The sequence below is a fragment of the Manis javanica genome, chromosome 9, assembly GCF_040802235.1.
Source record: "Manis javanica isolate MJ-LG chromosome 9, MJ_LKY, whole genome shotgun sequence".
Taxonomy (NCBI): Eukaryota; Metazoa; Chordata; class Mammalia; order Pholidota; family Manidae; genus Manis; species Manis javanica.
In genome coordinates this window covers 10,983,629-11,005,321 of record NC_133164.1, presented here as the reverse complement: position 1 = coordinate 11,005,321, position 21,693 = coordinate 10,983,629, and the positions used below count along the sequence as shown (strand labels likewise).

General features: G+C 39.9%; 1 protein-coding gene across 29 annotated transcripts in view; it reads right to left on the bottom strand.

Moving 5' to 3' along the window:
• Positions 1-1,883: 1,883 nt before the first annotated feature.
• DOCK9 (dedicator of cytokinesis 9) overlaps positions 1,884-21,693 on the bottom strand; it is a 273,892-nt gene continuing 254,082 nt past the window's right edge. For 20 of the 29 annotated variants that reach the window (XM_073212409.1, XM_073212414.1, XM_073212419.1 and 17 more), the window contains 9 exons: positions 18,943-19,065; positions 18,139-18,252; positions 17,438-17,473; positions 16,444-16,590; positions 13,073-13,283; positions 8,159-8,349; positions 5,352-5,452; positions 5,078-5,216; positions 1,884-3,162 (listed from right to left, as the gene is read on the bottom strand). In XM_073212409.1, coding sequence (XP_073068510.1) covers positions 3,040-3,162; positions 5,078-5,216; positions 5,352-5,452; positions 8,159-8,349; positions 13,073-13,283; positions 16,444-16,590; positions 17,438-17,473; positions 18,139-18,252; positions 18,943-19,065 — 1,185 coding nt within the window. In that variant the 3' untranslated portion in view covers positions 1,884-3,039. The remainder of the gene's footprint in view (positions 3,163-5,077; positions 5,217-5,351; positions 5,453-8,158; positions 8,350-13,072; positions 13,284-16,443; positions 16,591-17,437; positions 17,474-18,138; positions 18,253-18,942; positions 19,066-21,693) is intronic. The other 9 variants (XM_037025012.2, XM_037025017.2, XM_037024992.2 and 6 more) reach the window with 1 other exon arrangement.

The following is a 21,693-nucleotide window of genomic DNA, read 5'->3' as shown; positions in this document are numbered from 1 at the left end:
ATTTTAGGTTTACAGCCAGAGGCTATCACATGGTTAAACACATCTCTATGACTGTTCCTAAGTTATCTTTTCCATTATATCCATACTCTCAGGAGCTTCCTCCATGTAAGGGGCTGGCTCTATTTATGTATACTACCTAGAGTTAGTTACTTCCCAGGCAGCATATAACCCTTATAAGGTACTAACTAGACTTTTATTCCAAACCTCTTTCAAAAACAATTTCACTGAAGGGAGAATAGAGAGTTATTATTTAATAGGGACAAAGTTTCTATTTGGGATGATGGAAAAGTTCCATGGATGCACGGTGGTAATGACAGCACATCAGTGTACTTAATATCACTGAACTGTACATTTATAAATAGTTAAAATGATACATTTTACCTAAATTACAAAAAGATGTAATATCTATGGAAACACTAAAAAATTTACTGAAAAAGCAGCCATGAAGATTTTTTAATGTTAAAAAAATTGTCTCCAATAAACTATTGTAATGTATACCTTTATACTGAAATTAAAATTTTATGCATAAACTAAATAAGGTTTTTAATGGATACAAATGTGTGTTGTTGTTTTTTTGCAGGGTCAATAGTAGATGTCCTCAACTTAAAGATGGCTCTTTTTCTCCACTTTTCTCCATCGCTATAATAAACAATGGTTAGTTACCTTCCAAGCTGAATCTTACCTGACACAGCATGTTTAAATTACTCTCCAAGTTTAACAATGAGATAGCATGTTACCTCCTTCTAGACTTATACTTATATTACTACACAGTGACTTGAATTTCATGGCTTCTAAATGAGGCATTTGTGACTAGGAAATTCAGCCCAGTGACAAAGACAACGAACTCTTATTCCCATTCCTGCTGATGACAGATTCAAGCTTTATCACACTGGGCTAAAGATGTCAGAGACTCAGGGCAAACCTATATAGAGAATCTTCTTAAGCCTTAAATTTGGATCCATTAATGAATGGCTGTAGACTCTGGTGAGTTGTCATAACATTTCACCACCTCTTCTTTATGACCCTTGTCTCCATCCGTAAAATACAGCTGTACGACTGACAGAGAATGTTTCAATGATGTCAAAAGATTCTGGGAATCTGGGAGCTCAAGATGTACACAGCATCACATTTTCTTTTCTCGCTTAGTTATGTAAATAGGCAGCCTTTAAAATCCTTCAAGTAGGAAAACCGGCTGTTTTATATCCTGTGGAAAGACTCCTCTTCTTTCCATCGCCTTAACTATGGAGGGCTGAGTGAGAAGGCACTGACTCACTGTCAGGCCACTGGGGCCACCTGAGGCAGGACAGGCACCTGCAATCAGCCATCATGTGACTCAGGTTCAGTGTTTATGACAATGTAGGGCATGGGGAGTTTCTGCACACGTGGCCACCGATACATTGCTGTGATAAATGACCACCTTGTTCGAGTTTCTTTCCATCCTCACCAACTTGCTCAAAAGCAAGCAAGGGAGATGATAAAGATGGCAGATTTTAAAGACTGGTATCACCGAAGAGGAAAAGCTAGAGGTAAAAAGGTATCTATGCATACTTGGAAACAACCAGTAGAATTCAGAGCCAGACTATGGTGCAACAAAGCATTGATCTAAGTCCACTGGAAGTGTGGCCTCAAACCTGCCTCTTGAAATTTTTATCATGGAAACATACACAAGAGCAGAGAAACTGGTCTGATGATTCCCCACAGGCCAAATCTCAGCTTCTGTAATTATGAACATTTGCAGGTCTTGTTTCATCTACCTACCTTCTTTTTTTTCCTCAAGTATTTTAAGGCACATTTCATATACCACGCTATTTCACCCTCATGTATTTCAATATCCTGCCCCTCTTAGATTGTCAAACAATAAATACCCAATGTTCACTACTGGAAAATCAGCAATGTTATTTTTAATACAGATGTGGTACAGAATGCTTAATTACAGCAGGGCAGAGATTCTAGTTAAATAAAATTAAAAACTTTTATTTTCCCAAATATAAAATTACTAAATTAATGTCTCAAAAGAAAATATAACATGGTGAAAGCTTTAAATTACACCACTATTCACCACAGAATTTATGATTTACCAACTACATACTCCACCACTTTGGCAAAAGGATGAAATTTTTAAAACAGCTTATAACCCTAACAGAGCAAAGACTGTATACATCTCCATATTGCACTTTTTATGTACAGGGATAAAACAGTAACATCAAGTGTACTGCATATACTAAGAACAGCACAGATCTGTCACAATAAAACTTAACGCAGAAGCTGATGTATTAAAAATGTAGAAATGTAATACATGTATGTACAGAATGCTGAGACTGTATTAATAAACTCTATGTACATAATATACTGTACTACTTTGAGATTTTTAGCATAGTTGTGTTTATTAATACGGGCCTTTGGTTCTAAACTGCTTGACTAGTTTTAAGCTCACATAGTTTCTTACACTTTCATATTTTTTAAATGCAAGTAAATGAGTACAAAAGCACTAAACCTCCTGGTTCACTGGTACAAAAATTACAATGGTCAGTCCCCCTAGGTCATCGAAAACTAGTCACAAAAATAGTTCTTGTATTCAACCTGAATGTGTGTGCCACAGGACAAAAAATATTTTCAAGATTTTCCAGCTTAGCCTAGAGGCAAAAGGTTACCCCAGCCTCAATTTCAGTGCTATTGTCCCTGTAATGTACATTTCAGAACACTTGCTTTCTCTAGGCCATTTATTTTAACACTATTCTGTAAAGAAGAATAAAATTTAACTCCAGCTTAAGAATGTCCACCACACACCTCTGTTAAGACATAATGAAAACTCTGAATATTGCCAATGAGATTTAAAAATATATGTGTACCCTCTTATGACTTCTCTAGAAAATCTAAGAAATAACACAGTTCTTTACTTCCTTTCTCTCCCATTCCCCTTGACTTCTCCTTGTGCTCGGTCTCCCCCATGTCTTGCACAAGCCCAGTGATCAGCCTTGGAAATCATCCTGAGTTTGCAAATGACAAAGTAAGTCCACACACGTGGTCCGTGAGATGAAATCACACCACTGAGGATGAGCTGGTCATGCCGTGAACCATTGTGCTTGTTGGAGTCCCACTGATGGCATTGAAGATGTGAAGGGAATTCGGTAAAACACTCGTCTTCTCCTCCAGGGGGCAGATCTCGAGGCACAGAAACACAACATTACTCAAGTGTAATCTCCTGAACGACATTTCTCAAAATGGTGGGTTTCATGGAACACACACAATTTACCATCCGGTGGTCACCGTTCCTGTGAATGATGGCATGTTCAGATAGCATGGCTTTGGCAGTTTGCAGAAGGATTGGGTCAACTCATCTAGCAAAGGACCTTTTCCAGATCATGATTATAAGGAGAAAGTCAAGAACAACATGTGTTGATTCCTTGACAAGTTAGTGAATGAATAGAGAGCCTTCTAGACTCGCTAGATGATAAGGCGGTTTGAAGTCTATCCTACTCATACTTGATGAGGCCACAACCTTGCACTGTCCCTTGGAAAAGTCTTTTAAAGTCAATCTGGAACATCTCTGTTTCTCTACTGGCTCCTTTTCTCAGGGTCTTAGATTTCCATCCTGGGAAAGAGACAGTGACTATCCCTCTGTCCCTGAACACATTTCGTCATACTCAGTAATGCAGGGAAGAATTCTATTGCAAGGCCTGACCTACTGCCAAGTGGAAACTGAGAACCACACACTCACAGGTTCTCCTGGAAAGGCCAAAAGCAAGTCTACACCAGGTTACAACCCTTTTTACTTAAGCGTCCAAAGATATTTAATCTTGAGATAATGCCAAGTTCAAAGTGCAGTTCAGAGCATAGCACTGCATTAAATGTCCATACAATCTGGGAGTTTTAATTTTATCAGTCCATAATTTTTTCCTACTTTATTTTTTTCTTGTGCCAAATGCTGGCATCCACTGATCAAGCTCTCTGTTTACATAGGAATCTGGACGCTCCATGGAAAAGACCTTGAGCTCTCCCCAAAACTTGTTTTCATTCAACCCTCCCTTTTGGCTTAATTATTCACACTTTTTTTTCTTTAGTCATTCAAAAATTTTCCTACTTTTCTAAATGCCCAGATAAGCGTTGGCTTCCTTTGCACATGCATTATCGTTATGCCAATGTCTACGGTTGCTCAAATCCAGTAGTAAGTTTGTGTGAGTCAGTATATCAAGGATCAGAAAAATAAAATTAAAATATGACATTACCATCCCATCTGAATGTGTTAGCATGAAGGAGAGAAAAAAAATACAATTTGAAGCTTAGGCATTTAAGTTAGTTTTCTGCAACAGAAAGTCCTAACTAAATTATCACATGATATGTTAACTGACACAAATTGTCTTGGCATCTACTTAGGAAGACGGAAAGACAACAATGTAGGGAACAGACAAAAGTAGTTAAGTGTAATCAAGGGGGTAACACTATAAAGACTGTCACCATGACTTGGAAGATGTCACTGCAGCTGATGGAGCAATAATGTGGAAGCTACTTTTTGACATGCACTTGGTTCCCTGGGTAGCTGTCCCCTCTTAGCCCACATACATAAGCGTATTGAAACAAGTTCATACAGGAAGACAATGGTAACACTATAATCAGGAAAGGTAGTCTTAATGACAAGGAATATAGAAGTAGCCACAAAGAATCCACTGGGGCACCCAGGTCAGCTATAAAAAGTCAAAAACTGAACAACCCTAATCCTGTTCTTTCAAAGGATTGGGTTAATGAAGAAAATTCTAGCAACAGTATATTGTGGGTATTTCTTTTTCATGTGAGTTTTTTTGTTTTTTAAACTAGATTGGAGTGGGGAGGGACAAAGCTTTGAAGTGCAGTCACCTCCAGGATGAAGAGGAGATGGGTGCCACTCTGGCTACACCAGGTAATAAGAGGTGGGCAAGTCGTTAGCTGTTCCCCAAGCAACCTGGGATAGACAGTAACAGCAGTGTAAATGCTACATTATTCTTCAGACAGTCACAGTTCTGGTTTAGTCCATCCCAGGGTGGATCTGAGACCCCACCTACAGCATGTTCCCTAAAAACGAGAACTCCGGTGTGGCACTTACCTGCTCGTGCATGATTTCAGAAAGCTCTTTTGCCATCTCCCTGTAGTTGGCCTTCATTTCTTCCTGATACTCTAACTGGTCTTCTTTAATAAGCCGTTCATTTACTGCTAAGGCTTGGCCACAAGCTTCCACAAATTGTCTGAAAAGGTGCAGGAGGTGGAAATAAAGGCATGTTCAGGACAAAGACTGAGTCCAATGGGTAGTACCTCTTCCCTGAATGAGCACAGAAATGATCAATAGTTGAAGAGAGAAAGACATTTCCAGTGTGCTTTACCTGAAGACTTCTTTAAGCAACTTCACTTTATTGTCAGGATATCTTTTTGTGTTTGTGTCATCTAAAAAAGCTCTGGCGTATGCTAGGGGACCAGCATTGACCTAGATAAAAAACAAAGATTAAATTACGTTATAAAGAAAATGGCTATTATCACTGACTTAGTTTCAATTTCCATGTGCAAAAAATGCTGTTTGAGTTATTCATGCCCTGTCCTCAAGGACCTTACAGCCCAAAAGAAGAAATCATGACTAAGCGTTATACTGGTATATATGTCATTTGATTTTATCATGCCAGCCATCCTCAGTGCACCTTTGATGATGGTTCATTTTATGAAGACCCAAAGGTGGGAAAACTTAAGGACCTGTTTGAGCTCGAACATCCTGAGAGTCCAATGGGCCTGTCTTCCAATCGACATTTGTAGTACACTACACTGAGCTAAAGGTCAATCTGGTGAGTTCAATGAAAAACTGAAAAAAATAGTTGTACACATGTTTAAAAATCAACTGTTCACCTCATTCAATCACGTAAACATTCAGAGGCAAACTGATTTGCTGTTCTTGAGTGAAGTGATCATCTGAAGTACGCTGGAAAGCCGAAAAGATTGGGGACATTTAGCAACAGGGTGAGTCAATCAGAACCCTGCATCTCTTAGATAGCCAAGAGGAATTCCCTGAAATTAGATAAGTCAGGATATGTGGGGATGTGGAGAGAAATGTTAGACACAATGGACAGGAAGGAGAAAGTTCTAGGCATCTGAGAGCTTGGGAAAGGACTTGACCACGTGGTTATCTGCATACTTCCTGCTGGGAGGTGTGGTGGGCCTGGAAGGTCGGAAAGTAGCGAGGGCCGTCTGTCTTGTCTGTCACCGACAGCAGAGGGGATGGGCCCTGGTTCTGATCCATGATGTGCAAGGCCATACAGTAATGGCAGGAGAACTGAGGTGTGGGGGTTCACACCAGAGATGGGCCCTCTGAGAAAGGAACAACTAGCTAACCTGTGATGACTAGATGTGTCTTCATACTGGGTATGTGTAGGGAACTAGTTAATAATCTGAAGACGTGACGCATTCTCAAAAATGATACGATATACTCAAATCTAAGAAGATGCAATGAGGAAAGTTGAAGAGACTTCATAAGGTCTCACATAACAAGATCCTGGAGAACAAAGCCACAAGGCCACCCTGATGGCTGTCTTGTCCAATAGCAATCCAAGTGAAGCTCTTGGTGAAAAATTACAGAAATACACAAATAAAATGATGAGATTAATTGCCTCTGACTCCAACTTTGTTGTTATGTTGGTGGGTGCACATGTATAAACTTAATCTCATCATGGAATGATGATCTTTACGTTCTAAGATGAATGGGCATTTATAAAACTCTAAGGTCACTGTTAAATGGTGGAGTACATTTTGCCCTTAAGAAAGCTCAATCTGTCCAGCCCCACCCTTTACTGACACCCACACCCTTCTACCGGCCTTTCCATAGAAGCAGGATGTTCCCAGGCCATGTTATTGAGTGGTTTTACTTTTAGCTGTAGAAAACTGTGACCTCCGGCCCTGTTGTGTAATCACTCACATTACTAGAATATTTATCATATTCACTTGATAGTCTTTCAGGCCATAAGGGAAGAGGTTGAGAACATTTGTAAATATTTGTGTGGTGAATGACATTTAGTAAACTATTAGTCAACAACTCAGTGTGATCTCATAAAATGTTGACAAACACTGATGTCAGAAAATGAACCAAAAATCCCTGAAGACCCATGTATTCCAACATACATGTCACTTTCATAAACAAACTTTCTTGAAAAAGAAAATATATAGGGAGATACATACACATACACACATGCACATATGTATATATGTATACATATGTAAAAACATGTGCTAACATATACACTTAAAAGTATCAATAAAGCAAGAGGCATGCTGGTCACTGAAAGGAAGTGATTTAATATTTCCTAGTTTCCTAGGAAACAAGGTAAGTATGATACCTTTTAAAAATCTGATTATTTAATGAAGTGTAACATACAAACAGAAAGGTACATATATCATAAGTGTTTATAACTTGATGAGTTTTCAGACACTGAATGTAAATGTGTAATCAGTACTTATATCGAGGATGGTATTTTCCATAAATGACGCACATCACTTGGACAGCTCTATGGAAAAAAATGTATCTTGACCTCTATTTGCTACCACACACAAAAAAATCCATTCCAGATGGACTGCAGATCTAAACAGGAATACTAAACAAAGGAGAAAATCTTTGAAAAAGATTGAAGAACAAATTTCTTTAAAAGGCACAAAAAATGCTACCAGTAAAGGAAAGATTAATTGGGCTATATTAAAATGAAGAATTTCTGTTAATCAAAAGATAACATCAACAAAATGAAACACAGGGTACTTTTTCAGATACAATTTTCACAGGAACCAGAAAACAATAGTTTTGTAAGAAAACCCACAGCTAGCCACATTTCTTTATATTTAGAAGCCTTCATGCTTCTATTTTGGCAACTAGAATTCCCCAAACTACCTAAAAGCCAGGTCTGTGTGGAAAGCTGTGTCCTGCCTCTAGTGGACCACCTAGCCTTGTAGGTGGGGGTTGCGTGGGGGCCCGAAGGCCACTGCCCCTCTGGTATCAGGAGACACTGTGCGGTCACCGGGGACGGTGAGGGCTGACCTGGTGAGCTGGGGACCTACATTAGACTTGCTCATCTGAGTGACTTGAAAGTTTCCAAGGCCCAAACGAGCCTTTGTTTATTTGTTGCCCTCTGTTGCCCTGCAGTTTGCCTGGCACCTGGCTCACCTGGACGCTCACGCTGCCCTGTAGTTTGAGCTGCAGTTTGATCATGTCCACTTCGGTGGAGGAGCACAGCTGCCGGAGCTCGACCACCTTCTTACTCATCTCATCAATGGCCACCTCAACAGGGTTCAAGTCGGTGTGGTGCTGGTACATGACGGGGATCCGCTTCTTCACATAAGGGAAGCAGTGTATTGCTGTGGAGGAATGAGTCCCAGAGTCACTCCACAGCCCGCACCATCTTTGTGCTCACCGAGATGGAAGAACTCAGTATTCCCACCTTACAGAGAACCCAAAGCTTGCTGAAGTCACATGTCAGCATACTGTCTTCCTTTAGCACTATGTATGTTTACTGGCAGGTTGTATCATATAAAGCCAAGAGCTGGGTCTTGTTAACCTTTAATGTTAGAAGCGTGTATCTGAAGAAAGTGTCGTTCCTTGCTTAACTTTCTCATCCACAAATGTCCTACCTCTCTTCCTTGTAAAATCTGAAAGGGTTAGTAGGCTTTGAAAATATAAAAAAAGACTAAACAGTTTTGAGGTATCACACAGCAGGTTAAGTCCAGAAACTAGTTTCATAGAAATATCCTTGAGAAAATTCATTTTTCTCTATAGAACAACTTTGATTTGCATGTTTTAGTTTGTGCAAATTGAGAAATTTATGAAAAATGACAAGTGAGAATGTATTTTAAAGTAGTTTATGAACCAAAAATTCAAATTATTGAAGTCACAATAATAATATTTTGAAACTTAAATGAATAAAAACCAAATACATTTACTTTTTCTTGTATATATTTTTTAACAGACAAAGATGCCAATCAATATTGTTTTCATTTATCATCATAAAACACCTAAATGTATCAATATCAAACAGTTAAAAAAAGAACAGAAAAACATCTTGTTCTAATTTGGGTCTGTTTCACATTTCTACCTTGTTGCTTTGTATGATACATAAATATAATAGTCTCATTTAATATATATTTACAAATAAACATGTAGATATATGCTTAAAAGCTTTTTATTTTTTAATAAGTGAAAGAGTGTTATGTTTGGATTCATCACCATTTATAAGTGGCTGGGGAGAATTTACTGAGAAAGAACAAAATGATAACAGGACGAGCTCCCTGCAGACACAGGGTTTCGATGTCCCACCCAAGTCTGCACAAAGCCGAGATTATGTTCAACCTCATTAATCACACACTTACAGGCCTGTTCTAGTCCCTAAATGTTTTATCAATCTAAGGCCAAGGGTCTGTGTCTCCATTCTCCTGTGTGTTTTTGGCAGACATACAGCTTTTGTGCAGCAACACTGAGATCAATAAATGCTCTTTGAACTAAAGGCTCCTTTGCTAGTGTCAAGAACTGGGCATTGCTGCCTACCAGCCAGGGAGCCAGAGGTGCCCCTGGACAGGGCCAGACTGGCGTGCCTTACAGAGGAGGGCTACTGTGTTCCCATTTGTAAGAAGCAGTGCCTGGGCAAGCATTTTATGGGGCTTGTCAAAACACAAGTGATTTAGCTCTATCACAGTATTTCAGAAAATAAAATAATTCCCAGGATGTTTACGAGGCGTCCATGGACTGCACTGATTTCGCTCAGTGTAAAAGTCCTGAATCACTGCTTCTTATGATGGTACCCGGAGACTCAGAGGCAAAGGAGAGGAGAACGGTACAGAAAACTCATCTGAGCATGAGCCTTCCCAGCCCACGGGACCCGGGCCTTCCCTCGCGGCCTCACCCCTCTGGCTCGCTCAGCTCCAGCCACACAGGCCTGCTGGGTGTCCCCTGAACGTGCTGGGCACAGGCAGCTGCTTCGCCCTCCAGTGGTGTGCAAGGCCCATTCCCTCACTTTTTCTAAGTCTGGACTCAAGTGGTGCCACCCCATTTAAACTGTAACCCTCCCCCTCTCAACCCCATATTTCCAATCTCCTTTTGCTTTTATCCACAACATGCATCACCTTCCGATGTGGGGGTCTTTGCCTATTAGGTTTGTTGCTGTTGTCTGTCTCCACCTGCCAGATGTGACCTGCATAAGCCACAGATCTCTGTTTTGTTAGTATGCCAATGTTGTAGCATTGTCTGTGCTCAATAAATTTTGTTGAATTAATGAATGTGTTTACTGTCCAAATGGCTAAAGAAAGCTTAAAGTGGCCTAGAAGGGAGGAAATCAGGTGACTGCCTGAGCCATCACGCTATTAAGCAGCCTGCTCTAAGGATCTGAAGCCCCTCAAGGAGGAGGACCAAGAAGAGACAGTGGGAAGTGCGGGTGACTGTCCAGCCTGGTCAGATGCATAGAGAGTGAAGGGCAGGAGACTATTTCTGACCTGAGGGGGAGCCTGGGCATGACCTGGAAGACTCCCGGCAGGAGTTCCATGACAGAAGGAAAGGAGGGGATCCTGCTGGGAGGTAAGCCCAGAGATTTACACCCAAGGGGCCTGCAGGGCGATCACTGGGGTGATCAATCGTCACAGCCGCAGCTGACCAACTGAACTACCCAGGTGAGTGAACCCTTGCTGGGATCAGAGGGCGGGGGAGGGGTGCTGGGGCACCCCAGTAACTTGGAAGGCCAAGGGTCAGGTCTGAAGCAAAGCAATGGAAAAAGAACCCAATGGATTAATAACATAAGGGAAAACGCTTAAGTTCAAAGTCTCCAGTGTGTTTTTAACTAAAGGTCAACACAGATTTTAGTATAGCCTTTTTATAACATCTTCTCTACATTTTTACTCTTCCCAGTGACTATCCTTTTGGTACTTTAAGATCTTTCAGGGTAAAAACTGTACCTTTTTCACGTGTTCTGTTGTACTACAATCCCCTTCCTCACCATCAACCACAGAAGGCAAGGGGCTCAATAGTGGATGAGATCTAGCAAAATGAAGTACAGTTTTCCTCTCTTGGATATAATTTACAAAATTCTTTAACCCAAGATGGATAGTACAAGTCTCAATTTTACAGGTAAGTAAACTAAGGCACACAGAGACTAAGTGACCTGCCCAAGGTCACACAGAGAATGTGACTCAGGGCTGCAGGGCCCAGGCCCAGGCTCTGCAAAGCCCACACTTTCTCAGCCTCACAGCTGAGCCAATAACCCATGTCTACTCTGCCTCTCTCTGCAGTGGAGTTACTCTTTGTCCCCTCTGTTGCAGGTACAGTTTTGCTCTTGTCCTTTATCTAATCTAAAAGATTTCTGTGACAAAATGGTACATTGTAACTCTGAAGGAAATCTGGCCAAGGAAAACACCCTATGGTGATAACTGTTTATGAATCAGTGTGCTACCTGAGCAGAATAGTTATATTAAAAAAGTCCTGACCTTGACTCATCAATGAACTAGCTTTATTTAAAGCAGCAGATCTCAAACCTGAGTGGCATAAGAATCAACTGGAGGGTTGGAAACCCAACTAGCTGGGCCCCACCACTAGGATTTCTGATTCAGTACGACTGGGTGGGGCCTGAGAGTTTGCATTTCTAACAAGTTCCCAGGTGATGCTGAAGCTGCAGATCCAGAAACAACCTTTGCTAAGAACTGATTTAAGGTCATCACACAATAGAGAGATAAACATTATAAGCTGGAAAGACTCCATCTAGAAATGCAGTTATCTTGCCTAATAAGAATTTACTACCATTATTTGAAAAAAGCCATTCACATGTGCGAGGGGCTAACATTTTCCAGGACAATAGTGTTTGTGCTTTATATGTTATTTTTATTCTGAAAGTAGGGATAGGGACTCTTTAAGAATGTATGGTTGATGTTAAATTTTAACTTTTATCTCAGTTTCCTTATAGGAAGAGTGAAAAATTCTCGGCAGTATGCTGTTCTGAACTATTTTATAACGATCCATATTCTTTCTTTGGCAACAGCTTTACTGAGACCTAAGGCACACATCATACAATTCACCCATTTTAAGTGTGCGTTCAGAGGTGAGTGTGGAGACCCACCTGAAACAGCATTGTAATACTGTTTCTTCCACTCATTGTCAGCATGTTCCCTTTTGTGGCCCAGGTGGAACCCTCAACAACTTGACTTCTAGATAGGCAGGGGGCACTTTCTTGGTTTGGCTTATGGCCACTCTTTGGAAAATGTGCCCAATTAGTGGATATAGACAGCTGGCATTCTGAACAGGACTCCCCACCAACTGTTTTAAAGTCAAGAAAGTATGTTATTTTAGGTTATCCCAGTCATTTTGCTGACCCTAACCAAGCTCCCCCAAAGAAAGTAAAAGTCACTCCTAAGCTGACTCTATACTATCAGGACCTGGGAAATGATGCAAAACACATTTCTGAGAATGGGTTTTTGAAGGCTAAATAGGTCAGTTAAAACTCTGCAACAGGTGAATGGGCAGTCTCTGAATGCAGTGAGTTTCCTGGTGCTGGAGGTATTCAAGCTGAGGTTTGCCAGCCACTCTGAGATCAGGTGGAAGGTATTCAGCCTCATGTCCCATTTATTCACTCAGCCTAAAAATCTCTGAGCAGGTTCATGCTGGAAACTGTGCAACAGAGATAACGTAAAGGGTCTCTTCCGATGAGGGAGACACAGGACTATGTGCAGGAATTCTTGTCTCTAGGGCCCACAGGCTCAAGACAGTTTCAGATGGAGTCTGTCAATCACCTGAAATTGTGTACAGAAGCATTCTGAGGTGCTAAGGGCCCACTGTTCTCATCAGATGCTAAGGGTAAGTGATCTGACACTGGATATGAACTTCTGGTCTAGTAGAAGAAAATGCAAATAGCTAAACAGAAAACTGTTACAAGTATTCAAAAGTAAGCATTAGATCAATGCTAAACTGAAATGGATATGTGGGGAAAGCTAAGCTCAAACGACCTGCCAATTCTAGAAGCTTCTGGATCTCCTCCAAAAGGCCCTTCATCTTGGTGCTCAGCGGAATGTCTGGCTGTGACTCTTACACACAGGCGCCGGGGATCTGTACCTGTCAGGACTGTGCGCCGTTTGCACTGCTCCGCGACCCCGCCCTGCCTTTTCCCGGTCTGAGTGAAGGGCATCTCGAACATGAAGCGACGAATGTTATGAGATCTCTCGAACTCCGTTTTCCTTTCTTGCGATTCTTTTTCATCAAAGAACGGGATCACGTGAGTCACCTGGATGTACGCATACTTGGAGTCCAGATCCTTAGGGTTGACCTTTAAATAAATAAATAACGAATAAACAAAATGGAAGATTGGTACTATTTGTAGGACTCTCAAAACTTGCCCACACTGTGTTTTCCCTTTTTATTAGTATAAGTTCTGGAAAAATTCAGACAAGTTGGAAAAAATAATAGACCCACATATCTACCCCTTAGTACAAATACAAATACTTTGCTGTATTTGTTTCAAATATACACACATGTACATATAAACATTTTTTTTAGCCCAACCATTTCAAAGCTAAGTGGTATACATCATGACACTGCAGTTCTCATCTCTTAAGTATGAGGACATTCTCTTCCTAAACCTAACTGCATTATCATACCTAACAAAATTAACAAAAATTCCCTAGTATCACCCAATGCCCAGTTTATATTAAAGTTTCTCAACTGATCTCAGAATGTTACTTATAGCTAATTGTGTTTGAACCAGAGTCTAATCAACGATCATACTTCACATTTAATTATGTCTCTTTAGTCTTGTTTAATCTAGAATTCTCCACTACTTTTTTACATGCCATTGAATTTTTTGAAGACATCATACTAGTTTTCTTGCTGAATAGCTCACCATCTGGTTCTCTGACTGTGGCCTAAACTGTACTTTTACATATTTAGCTTAGAAAGAAAAATGTTTATTTTAGTAATAATGTTGAAAACCTAGGTTCCCAAATTATAATTAATCTTTAGACACTGAGATTAGATGGAAACAGATGTAGGTGAGTTAATTTCATACAGACTAATCTAAGGCTGATCTAACTAAGTTTGGCTCCAGATTAACTCAGCACATGTTTTAAAAAAACATTTGCTAGAATCAGTGGTACTTTAATTTCTGGAACATGCCAGAAAATTAAAGACAGGCATTTTCCATACAAAAAAAAAAAGCTAATTTATTAGGGAGACAAATAAATTTTGTACACATTAATTATATGTGAGCCTCTAAAGCAATAAAAGGCTGCCTGAAAGAAATGACTGTGCAGAGAACTTGGAAAGGATACTGGAACGAGGGCCAGTGAATAGATGCAGCCAAGGCAGTTTCACTGGTCTCAAACGATCACGCACGGCTGCTCCCTTAACAGAGGTGTTTGTGAAGAAAAAGGAAAAATAGACGTGAAAGTGCCTTAAACTTTGGAGGTTAAGAAAATAAAGTCATGCGTTGTTTCTGTTTTAGAAAAAGCTGTCTGGTCAATCATTATAATTGCATTCAAACCTATTAAATGTAACTTTCTTCAGCAGAAACAACTTGGAAGCAGTAGAAATGAACTTTCTTGCCAAGGTGTTTCCCTGATTCAGTTGTCTGTACATATCAGCAAAGGAATGGAGGGCTGGATACAGAAAAGGTCTCATAAACCTTTCAGCTTGTTCTGAAAGTAAGTGCATCACGGACCACATGTTAAAAATGGAAGAACACTGCCTGAGAACTTTGAGATGAGGTTATCATGTTAAAGCCACCACTTGACCCAAGACAAAGGTTCCAACTTCAGAGGCAAAGACAAATTAGATCTCTGTAACGTGGTATAGGAAGAAAGGAGGTCTTAATAAGATATGCTGAAGTTTCTTGTTAAAAAGGGACCAACAACTTGTGTTTATTCCTTTTCCTTTGCATAACTGTCAAAATGTCTGTATAGAATTAACCCACAAGGACGAGGAAAAGAGGACAAGACAGCAGTGCCTAAGAGTTTAATAAATTCCCATGGAGAGGGGTAACAAGTGAGTCAGAATACCCCTCAGAAGCCTGCTGCTATTGACTGAATGTCTGTATTCCCCCAAAATTCGTATGTTAAACTGTTAACACCTCCAATGAGATGGTATTAGGAGATGGGAGGTGAGGAGGTTATGAGGGTACAGCCCTCCTGAGTGGGATGAGTGCCCTGATAAAAGGGATTCCACAGAGCTCCCTCCCTCCCTCTGCCACTTGAAGGCACAGTAAGAAGATGGTCCTCTGTGAACTGGGAGAAAGGCCTCACTGGACACCAAATCTGCCGGAGCCTTGATCTTGGACTTCCCAGCCTTCAGAACTATGAGAAATACATTTCCATTGTTTATAAGCCACCCAGCCTGTGGTATTTGTTAAGAAGCCTGACAGACTGCTATCTGTAGAAGACCAGCACTAGGATTAGGTAGCCTGGAGAGGTGGAGACGGAAACTAGGTGGGTGGCTGAAAATCTACCTGGAGTTGCAGAACCTCAGGAAGGGAATCCCTTCCCTAGTTCCTGTCCGACGAGAGAAAAGAGATTATTCCCTGGGGAAGCAGTGTAAGTGGTCTGGAAGCAGTATAAGTGAGCTCACCAGTCCCAGTGGAGAGCAGGGGCAAGGTACAGAGAGGAACACAGGACAGTAGGTGAAAGGCTGCATGCCAAACGGGGGACCTTTAGCACTTGCTCATCTCCTGCATCCAGAATTGCCCCCTTCCTCATCCCCTCCCTACTGCCTGGATGGGAGACTGAACAATTCTTCCCTGGAGGAAACAAAGGGCCCCAAAGGGTCCATACACTGGGAACTCTAAAGCCCGGCTCAACACGAGCCCTCCAAGAGAGTGAACTTAGAAAGAGGTAGAGCTTATCATTGCTGGGCACCGAGCAGGGGGATGCTTTCAAACAAAGAACAGGAGCTCTATCTTGGCCAGAGCTTTAGGAGGCACAGGGATACCCAGTGTCCTAGTGCTGTCCTGGAGATGGGGTAACATACAGGAAAGGCATGTAGGTTCAGAAAGAGCAATTCGGCAGAAAATGGCCTGTCTGAATAGAAAGTAGGTCTCATTCCCACAAACGTCTGCCTGTCCTTCTGCCCACACATCAAACAATCAGACTGTGAGGTAATATGCCAGTCACTTGCTAAGTGCAAGAGAAAAGTACACTGAGAAACAACCTTACAGAGTTTCTTCTAAATATCTAGAGTAAAAATGGTACATCCTTTCAGATGTCAATTATTTTGTAAAATAATATCTTTTTAAAGTTATGAAATAAAGATTTGCTTCATGAAGGACATCTGGAAAGCACAGAAATGTACTAAGAAGAAAAAAATACACTTGCCACTTAAAGCCAACCATTCTTAATTTCTTCCATACACATTTATAAGTATATAATATATGATCAATCATACATAATCAATAAAAACAATATTGTATTGCTATGAAACATTTCCAAACATGGTCATACCTTGCCAGAATCCTGTATCATTTTGACATTTTCAGAACCAAATTTATCTGAGTAAAGTTTAAGGAGTCTCTGAGAAATTTCTGACAGAGGTGTGAGCTTGGGTTCTTTGTAAATGTACTCCTTTCCATCTTCATCTTCAAAGAATCCCTGTGACATAAAACACAATTAGAGCTACACCCAAATATAATAATAAGCCCAAGGCTTATCACTCAGGAAGGATTCTTTTGTTATATAAGGGTTAAAAAAAAGGGAGTGATTCTAAAATAAAATCCTACTTAAACAGGCTCTCCAAATAGGAGGGAAAATGATAATAATGTGAAGTCTGGGTGCAAGATGAAGGAAAAACACAAAATTGCAAACTCATTTAAGAATGTGATCATTAAGTGTTGAGTGAAACGAAAGATTTCTTGAAATAAAATCAAGACTCTCTTCTCTCAGTGAAGTCTAATGATGGGATTCAAGCCTGTTTCACATTCCCAAAAAGCTGAATTAAAAGATGATTTAGCAGCCAGCTATAGGCAGGCCTCAGAAATGCACACACAGCCCCTCTCCTGACCACTCTAATTTACACAGGATTTTATGGCATAAACAGAAGCATTCTGGTCTAGGCAAAAATTATGTGAAGTTTGTGTAAATTCTATTTTGCTTTACTGATGAGAAAAGAAGTAAAGGGCTGCAGCATAATATCAGGAAACATTTTCATTATCCTCAGTCATTATCTGTTTTGGCACCACTGATGTCTGGATATCACAAGACTTGGAATTGCATGGGAAGTGAAAAAGGTTGAAAATTTTGAAGTCCAGATGGGGGTTAATATTTGAAATATTTAGAAAACATTTCTCATCTAAAATAAAAGAAAGAAAATGGTGCAAAAACACAGCATATTAAAAAAAATGCAGGCTAACACGAAACAAAAAACACCCACATCAAACTAGGAGTTTAGATGCAGTGATTTCACTACATTTTTTGCTTTTTAAGCATCTACTGTAATTACCTCCACATCTGTTTCACTGTCTGTAAACTGGTATTGCTATAAAGTTATAAAAGACAATAACAGGATAAATTGAAGGTTATATAATGCTCATAGAAAAACCACACCCTAAATAAATGGATTATAAACTATACCACTTAATGATATTAGAGACTTGGAGGTTACTTTCAGTTAAATTTAAATGAACCCTTTCATATAGGGTTTCCAAAATATTACAATGGTAAATATACTTGTGGAGATATTGTATTATAAGAGAGAGAGATGCACAGGGACAAGGGAAACTGGAAAGTCTTAATTTTGGTTTAGAACATGCAGTATAGATGTGTAAGGAAACAGGTGATTTATTTCTGTAAATGGAATAAATGTTAATTTCTTTTGGAGTTTGTAATGACTGGACAGATATACATACAGACTTGAAAAGGAAACTTGCAAACCACACTGCAGTATCAAAGATGGCACTAAGCATGTCTTATGGAGGGAGAACTTACCGCTGCCTTAAGAAAGTAATAAAGAAAAGACAGGAAGGAAGGAAGGAAGGAAGAAAAAAAGCAGAAAGTTTACTACTGAGGAAGATAAGAATCATACTAAATATGACAAATTCATCAAATTAGCATTTATAGAAAGCAGAAAATTTACAAAATACAACTTTATAGAGCTTAAAAAAAAAAGGACTTGGGACAGCCTACAGAACAGAGTCACCTCACCTGTCCGAAGAAGGCCACTCGGAAGTACGTCCCCAGGAGCCTGCGGCCCGAGTGCATGACCTCTGTCACTTTGCTGTAGGCCCGGTGTAGTGTGTCATACAGGTGGGCTAGCCTCTGGAAGCAGAACAAAACCCACTGCTTTCCACTTGCAACTAGTACAATCAGTTTTAAGAAAATAATTAAATGAGTTCATGTTGGTGAAAATTCCTTGGACTTGGGTAATTCAAAAAAAAATCAAGAATGAATTTTGACTGCACAACTGGTAGTGATTATTTTTCAACCAAAATGTTTCCTACCAAAGGGGCCATCTTGCATGTTGAGGACCCATCAAGTTTCCACACTTACTGCAAATCCTGTTTTCAAGTGAATATGAACTAACAGAGATAGTAAAGTCATATGTCTTGCCTTTTCTACTCCATTTGATGTGCTAAGAGAAAACGGGTGACGTCCCCAGCCCAGGAAGAATGGAAGGAACTCTGCTATCCCTTGCAGAAGTAAGGAAGAGTTCTGAGGAAAAAGGTACCTGGTGACCATAAAACTGTTCTTGACTACCTTTCAAAAGTGGACTTTTAGAATTACCAATCCCCATTGCCCAAGATTTGGGGTCTGCACAGAGGTGGGGTCTGTGTGTGCAGTGCCTGACGCATCTTAGCGGGGTGACCTCCAGTGCCACGTGGAGAGTCAGAGACCCCTTGCTCAGCTCCGACCTGGCCCGCTTGTTCTCTTTGCATGCAGGAAGGCCCGGGGATATGTGTCACTCCATCATCATCATTTCAAACAGGAAAAAACAAACCATTCAGATACCTCAAAATCCCTCCGCTTCTCGTAAATGGGGATGATGAGCTTATAGATGTCTGCGATCAGCTCATAGCGTTCAGCCTTCCAGAGGCCATCTGCGCACTGCTCCAGGAGCTCCATGAGCACGTCCTGATCAAAGAAGGCCACCAACCAGAGGGGTGTTACAGGGATCATGGCACAGCATTTCCTGCAGCGATGCTTAACTGGGTAAGATGACTAGGAGGAACTTTTCATAATGTGTAACATTTTAAAGCACAAACTTCCATGCTTGTACCAAATTATCACTATGTTCTTTTTTAATGAGCCATTTTCCAATTATGTTTACACGCACAGATGAAAGGTCACGTTCTATGTCTATGTAATACTTAACTGCATGGAAAAAACTAACACTGATAGCTTCACACAGCCTCTCAATTTTTGCTCTTAGTTCTTTTTTAATAAATATAATTTAGAACTTTCTTTTCCTTTCTAAGGAACAATGACCATGCTGACATGGAGTTACTAAGCCTGACTTCAACCCAAATTAAACACCTCAGAGCAATTTAGTGATGGTGAGTGGTAGGTACCATACCTGCTTCACACTATCCTCTCCCCCTTCAAGTTCCCACCTTTTAAAGCTTGGGTAGTCACCTGCCTCCATTAAAGTCCTTGAACTCTGGAGGAAGATAGCACCATCTATGGCTCAGGTTTAAACTGATAAATCAGCATAAATCTACTTTTTGCCCATAGTCATTGCTTCATCATGGGTGGACATATGACCCAAACAGGACAATCACGGTGCATTTTAGGAATCGGGAATTCCCAGCTTGGAATGCTGGGACAGAAGTGCTTTATAAGAAGCAGGGGGTAGCTTCATTGGAACTGGCATCCATCTCATGGCCCGTCAGGGGCCTGTCTGCCTTAGTAACAGAGTAGGGAGCTTCCCTTCCTCCCAAAACAACTGTATCACTGATGACTTTATTAATCGTTTGGATTGACTGCTGTCCATCTCTTTAACCTGAGTTCACAAAGATTTTCTCCTATGTTTTCTTCCAGAAGTTTTATAGTTTTATATTTTACATTTACGTCTTTGATATGTTGAGTTATTTTTGAATATAGTGTAGATTATGAGTCAATGTTCTTTTTTTCATATGAATTTCCAGTTGTTCCAACACCATTTGATGAAAGACTATCCTTTCTCTGTTGAATTGCCTTTGAATCTTTGTCAAAAATCAACTGATCATATATGTGTGGGTCTATTTGCAGCTTCTCTATTTTGTTCCATTGATAGATGCATCTACCTTTGTGCCAATATCACATTGTCTTGACTACTACTACAGCTACATAGAAGGGTTTCCCCAGTGACACTAACGATATTTTGGGCCAGTAACTTCTTGTTTTAGGGGATTGTCCTGTTTACAGCATCCTTAGCCTGAATGTTTACTAACATTCTTAGCCTCTATCCACTAGATTCCAGTAGCAATAGCATTTTCCTTCTCCCTCTCCTCAAACTGTGATATTAAAACATTTCCAGACATGGCCAAATGTCCCCTGGGGGAGAAGGAGCAAAACTGTCTCCAGTTGAGAACCACTGCTTTATAGTAATCTTGAAACCAGATGGTGTGAGTATTCCAACTTTTTCAAAATTGTTCTGGTTAGTCTAATCCCTATGCTTTTCCATATAACTTTTAGAATCAGTTTGTTAATTTTTACCAAAACTCCAGATGGGAGTTTGATTGGGAATGCTTTGAATCTATAAATCTACTTAGGGAAGATTGAGATCTTAACAATATGGAGTCATCCACTCTATTTATTAGGTCTTCTTTGACTTCTTTCATTAGTGTTTTGTATTTTTTAGCATACAAATCTATATAGATTTACGTTACATTTTCATGTTGCTTTGATGTTCTTATAAATAGCACTGTATTTTAATTTTGATTTTTTTAAAAGAAAGTGCTCTTTAAGAAGATTTAAAGTCACCCAGTATATCTGTTTGTAGGAATTATACAAAATAATTAACAATATAGTAAAACCATGGTATAAGAATCTCTAACTGTGAAGAAGGTGATTGATTTTTCCATCTTGATCTTGCATCCTCTGATCTTGCTAAACTCAGTTTTAGTAATTTGTTTTGTAAATTCTTTGGGATTTTCTGTCACAAAAGTTTGATTTCTTTTTCTTGCCTTGTTGCACTGGCTAGAATCTCCAGCAAAATGTTGAACAGGAGTGGTGAAACCAGATATTCTTGTATTGTTCCCACTTTTCAGGGGAAAGCAGTCTTTTGCCATTAAGTATGATGTTTTAGTGATAGGTTTTTGTAGATAATCTTTCTCAGGCTGAAGAAGTTCCTTTCTATTGCTAGTTTCGTTTTTGTTTTTTATCATGAGTGGATGTTGAATTTTTTCAAATGATTTTTCTGCATCTACTGACAGAGTCATATGGTTTTCCTTATTTATTCTGTTAGTAGGGTGAATTATAATGACTGGTTTTCCAATGTTGAACCAATGGTGTATTCCCATGGTAAAACCCCCTTGGTCACGATGTATTTCTCTTGTTTATATATTACTGGATTAAACTTGCTAATATATTTTTCAGGCTTTTACAAATTGCCTATGAACATGGCTGTATCCTCCATAATACTGTAAACAAACGGTAGGACCTGTGTTTTTCATGACTAGCTTGATGTTTCATTACAGGCCTAATGCCTAGTCTATAGATCTAGACAAAACAAACTTTTAAACAGTTAAAAATCAACTTACTAGAGTTTACCAGAAAATA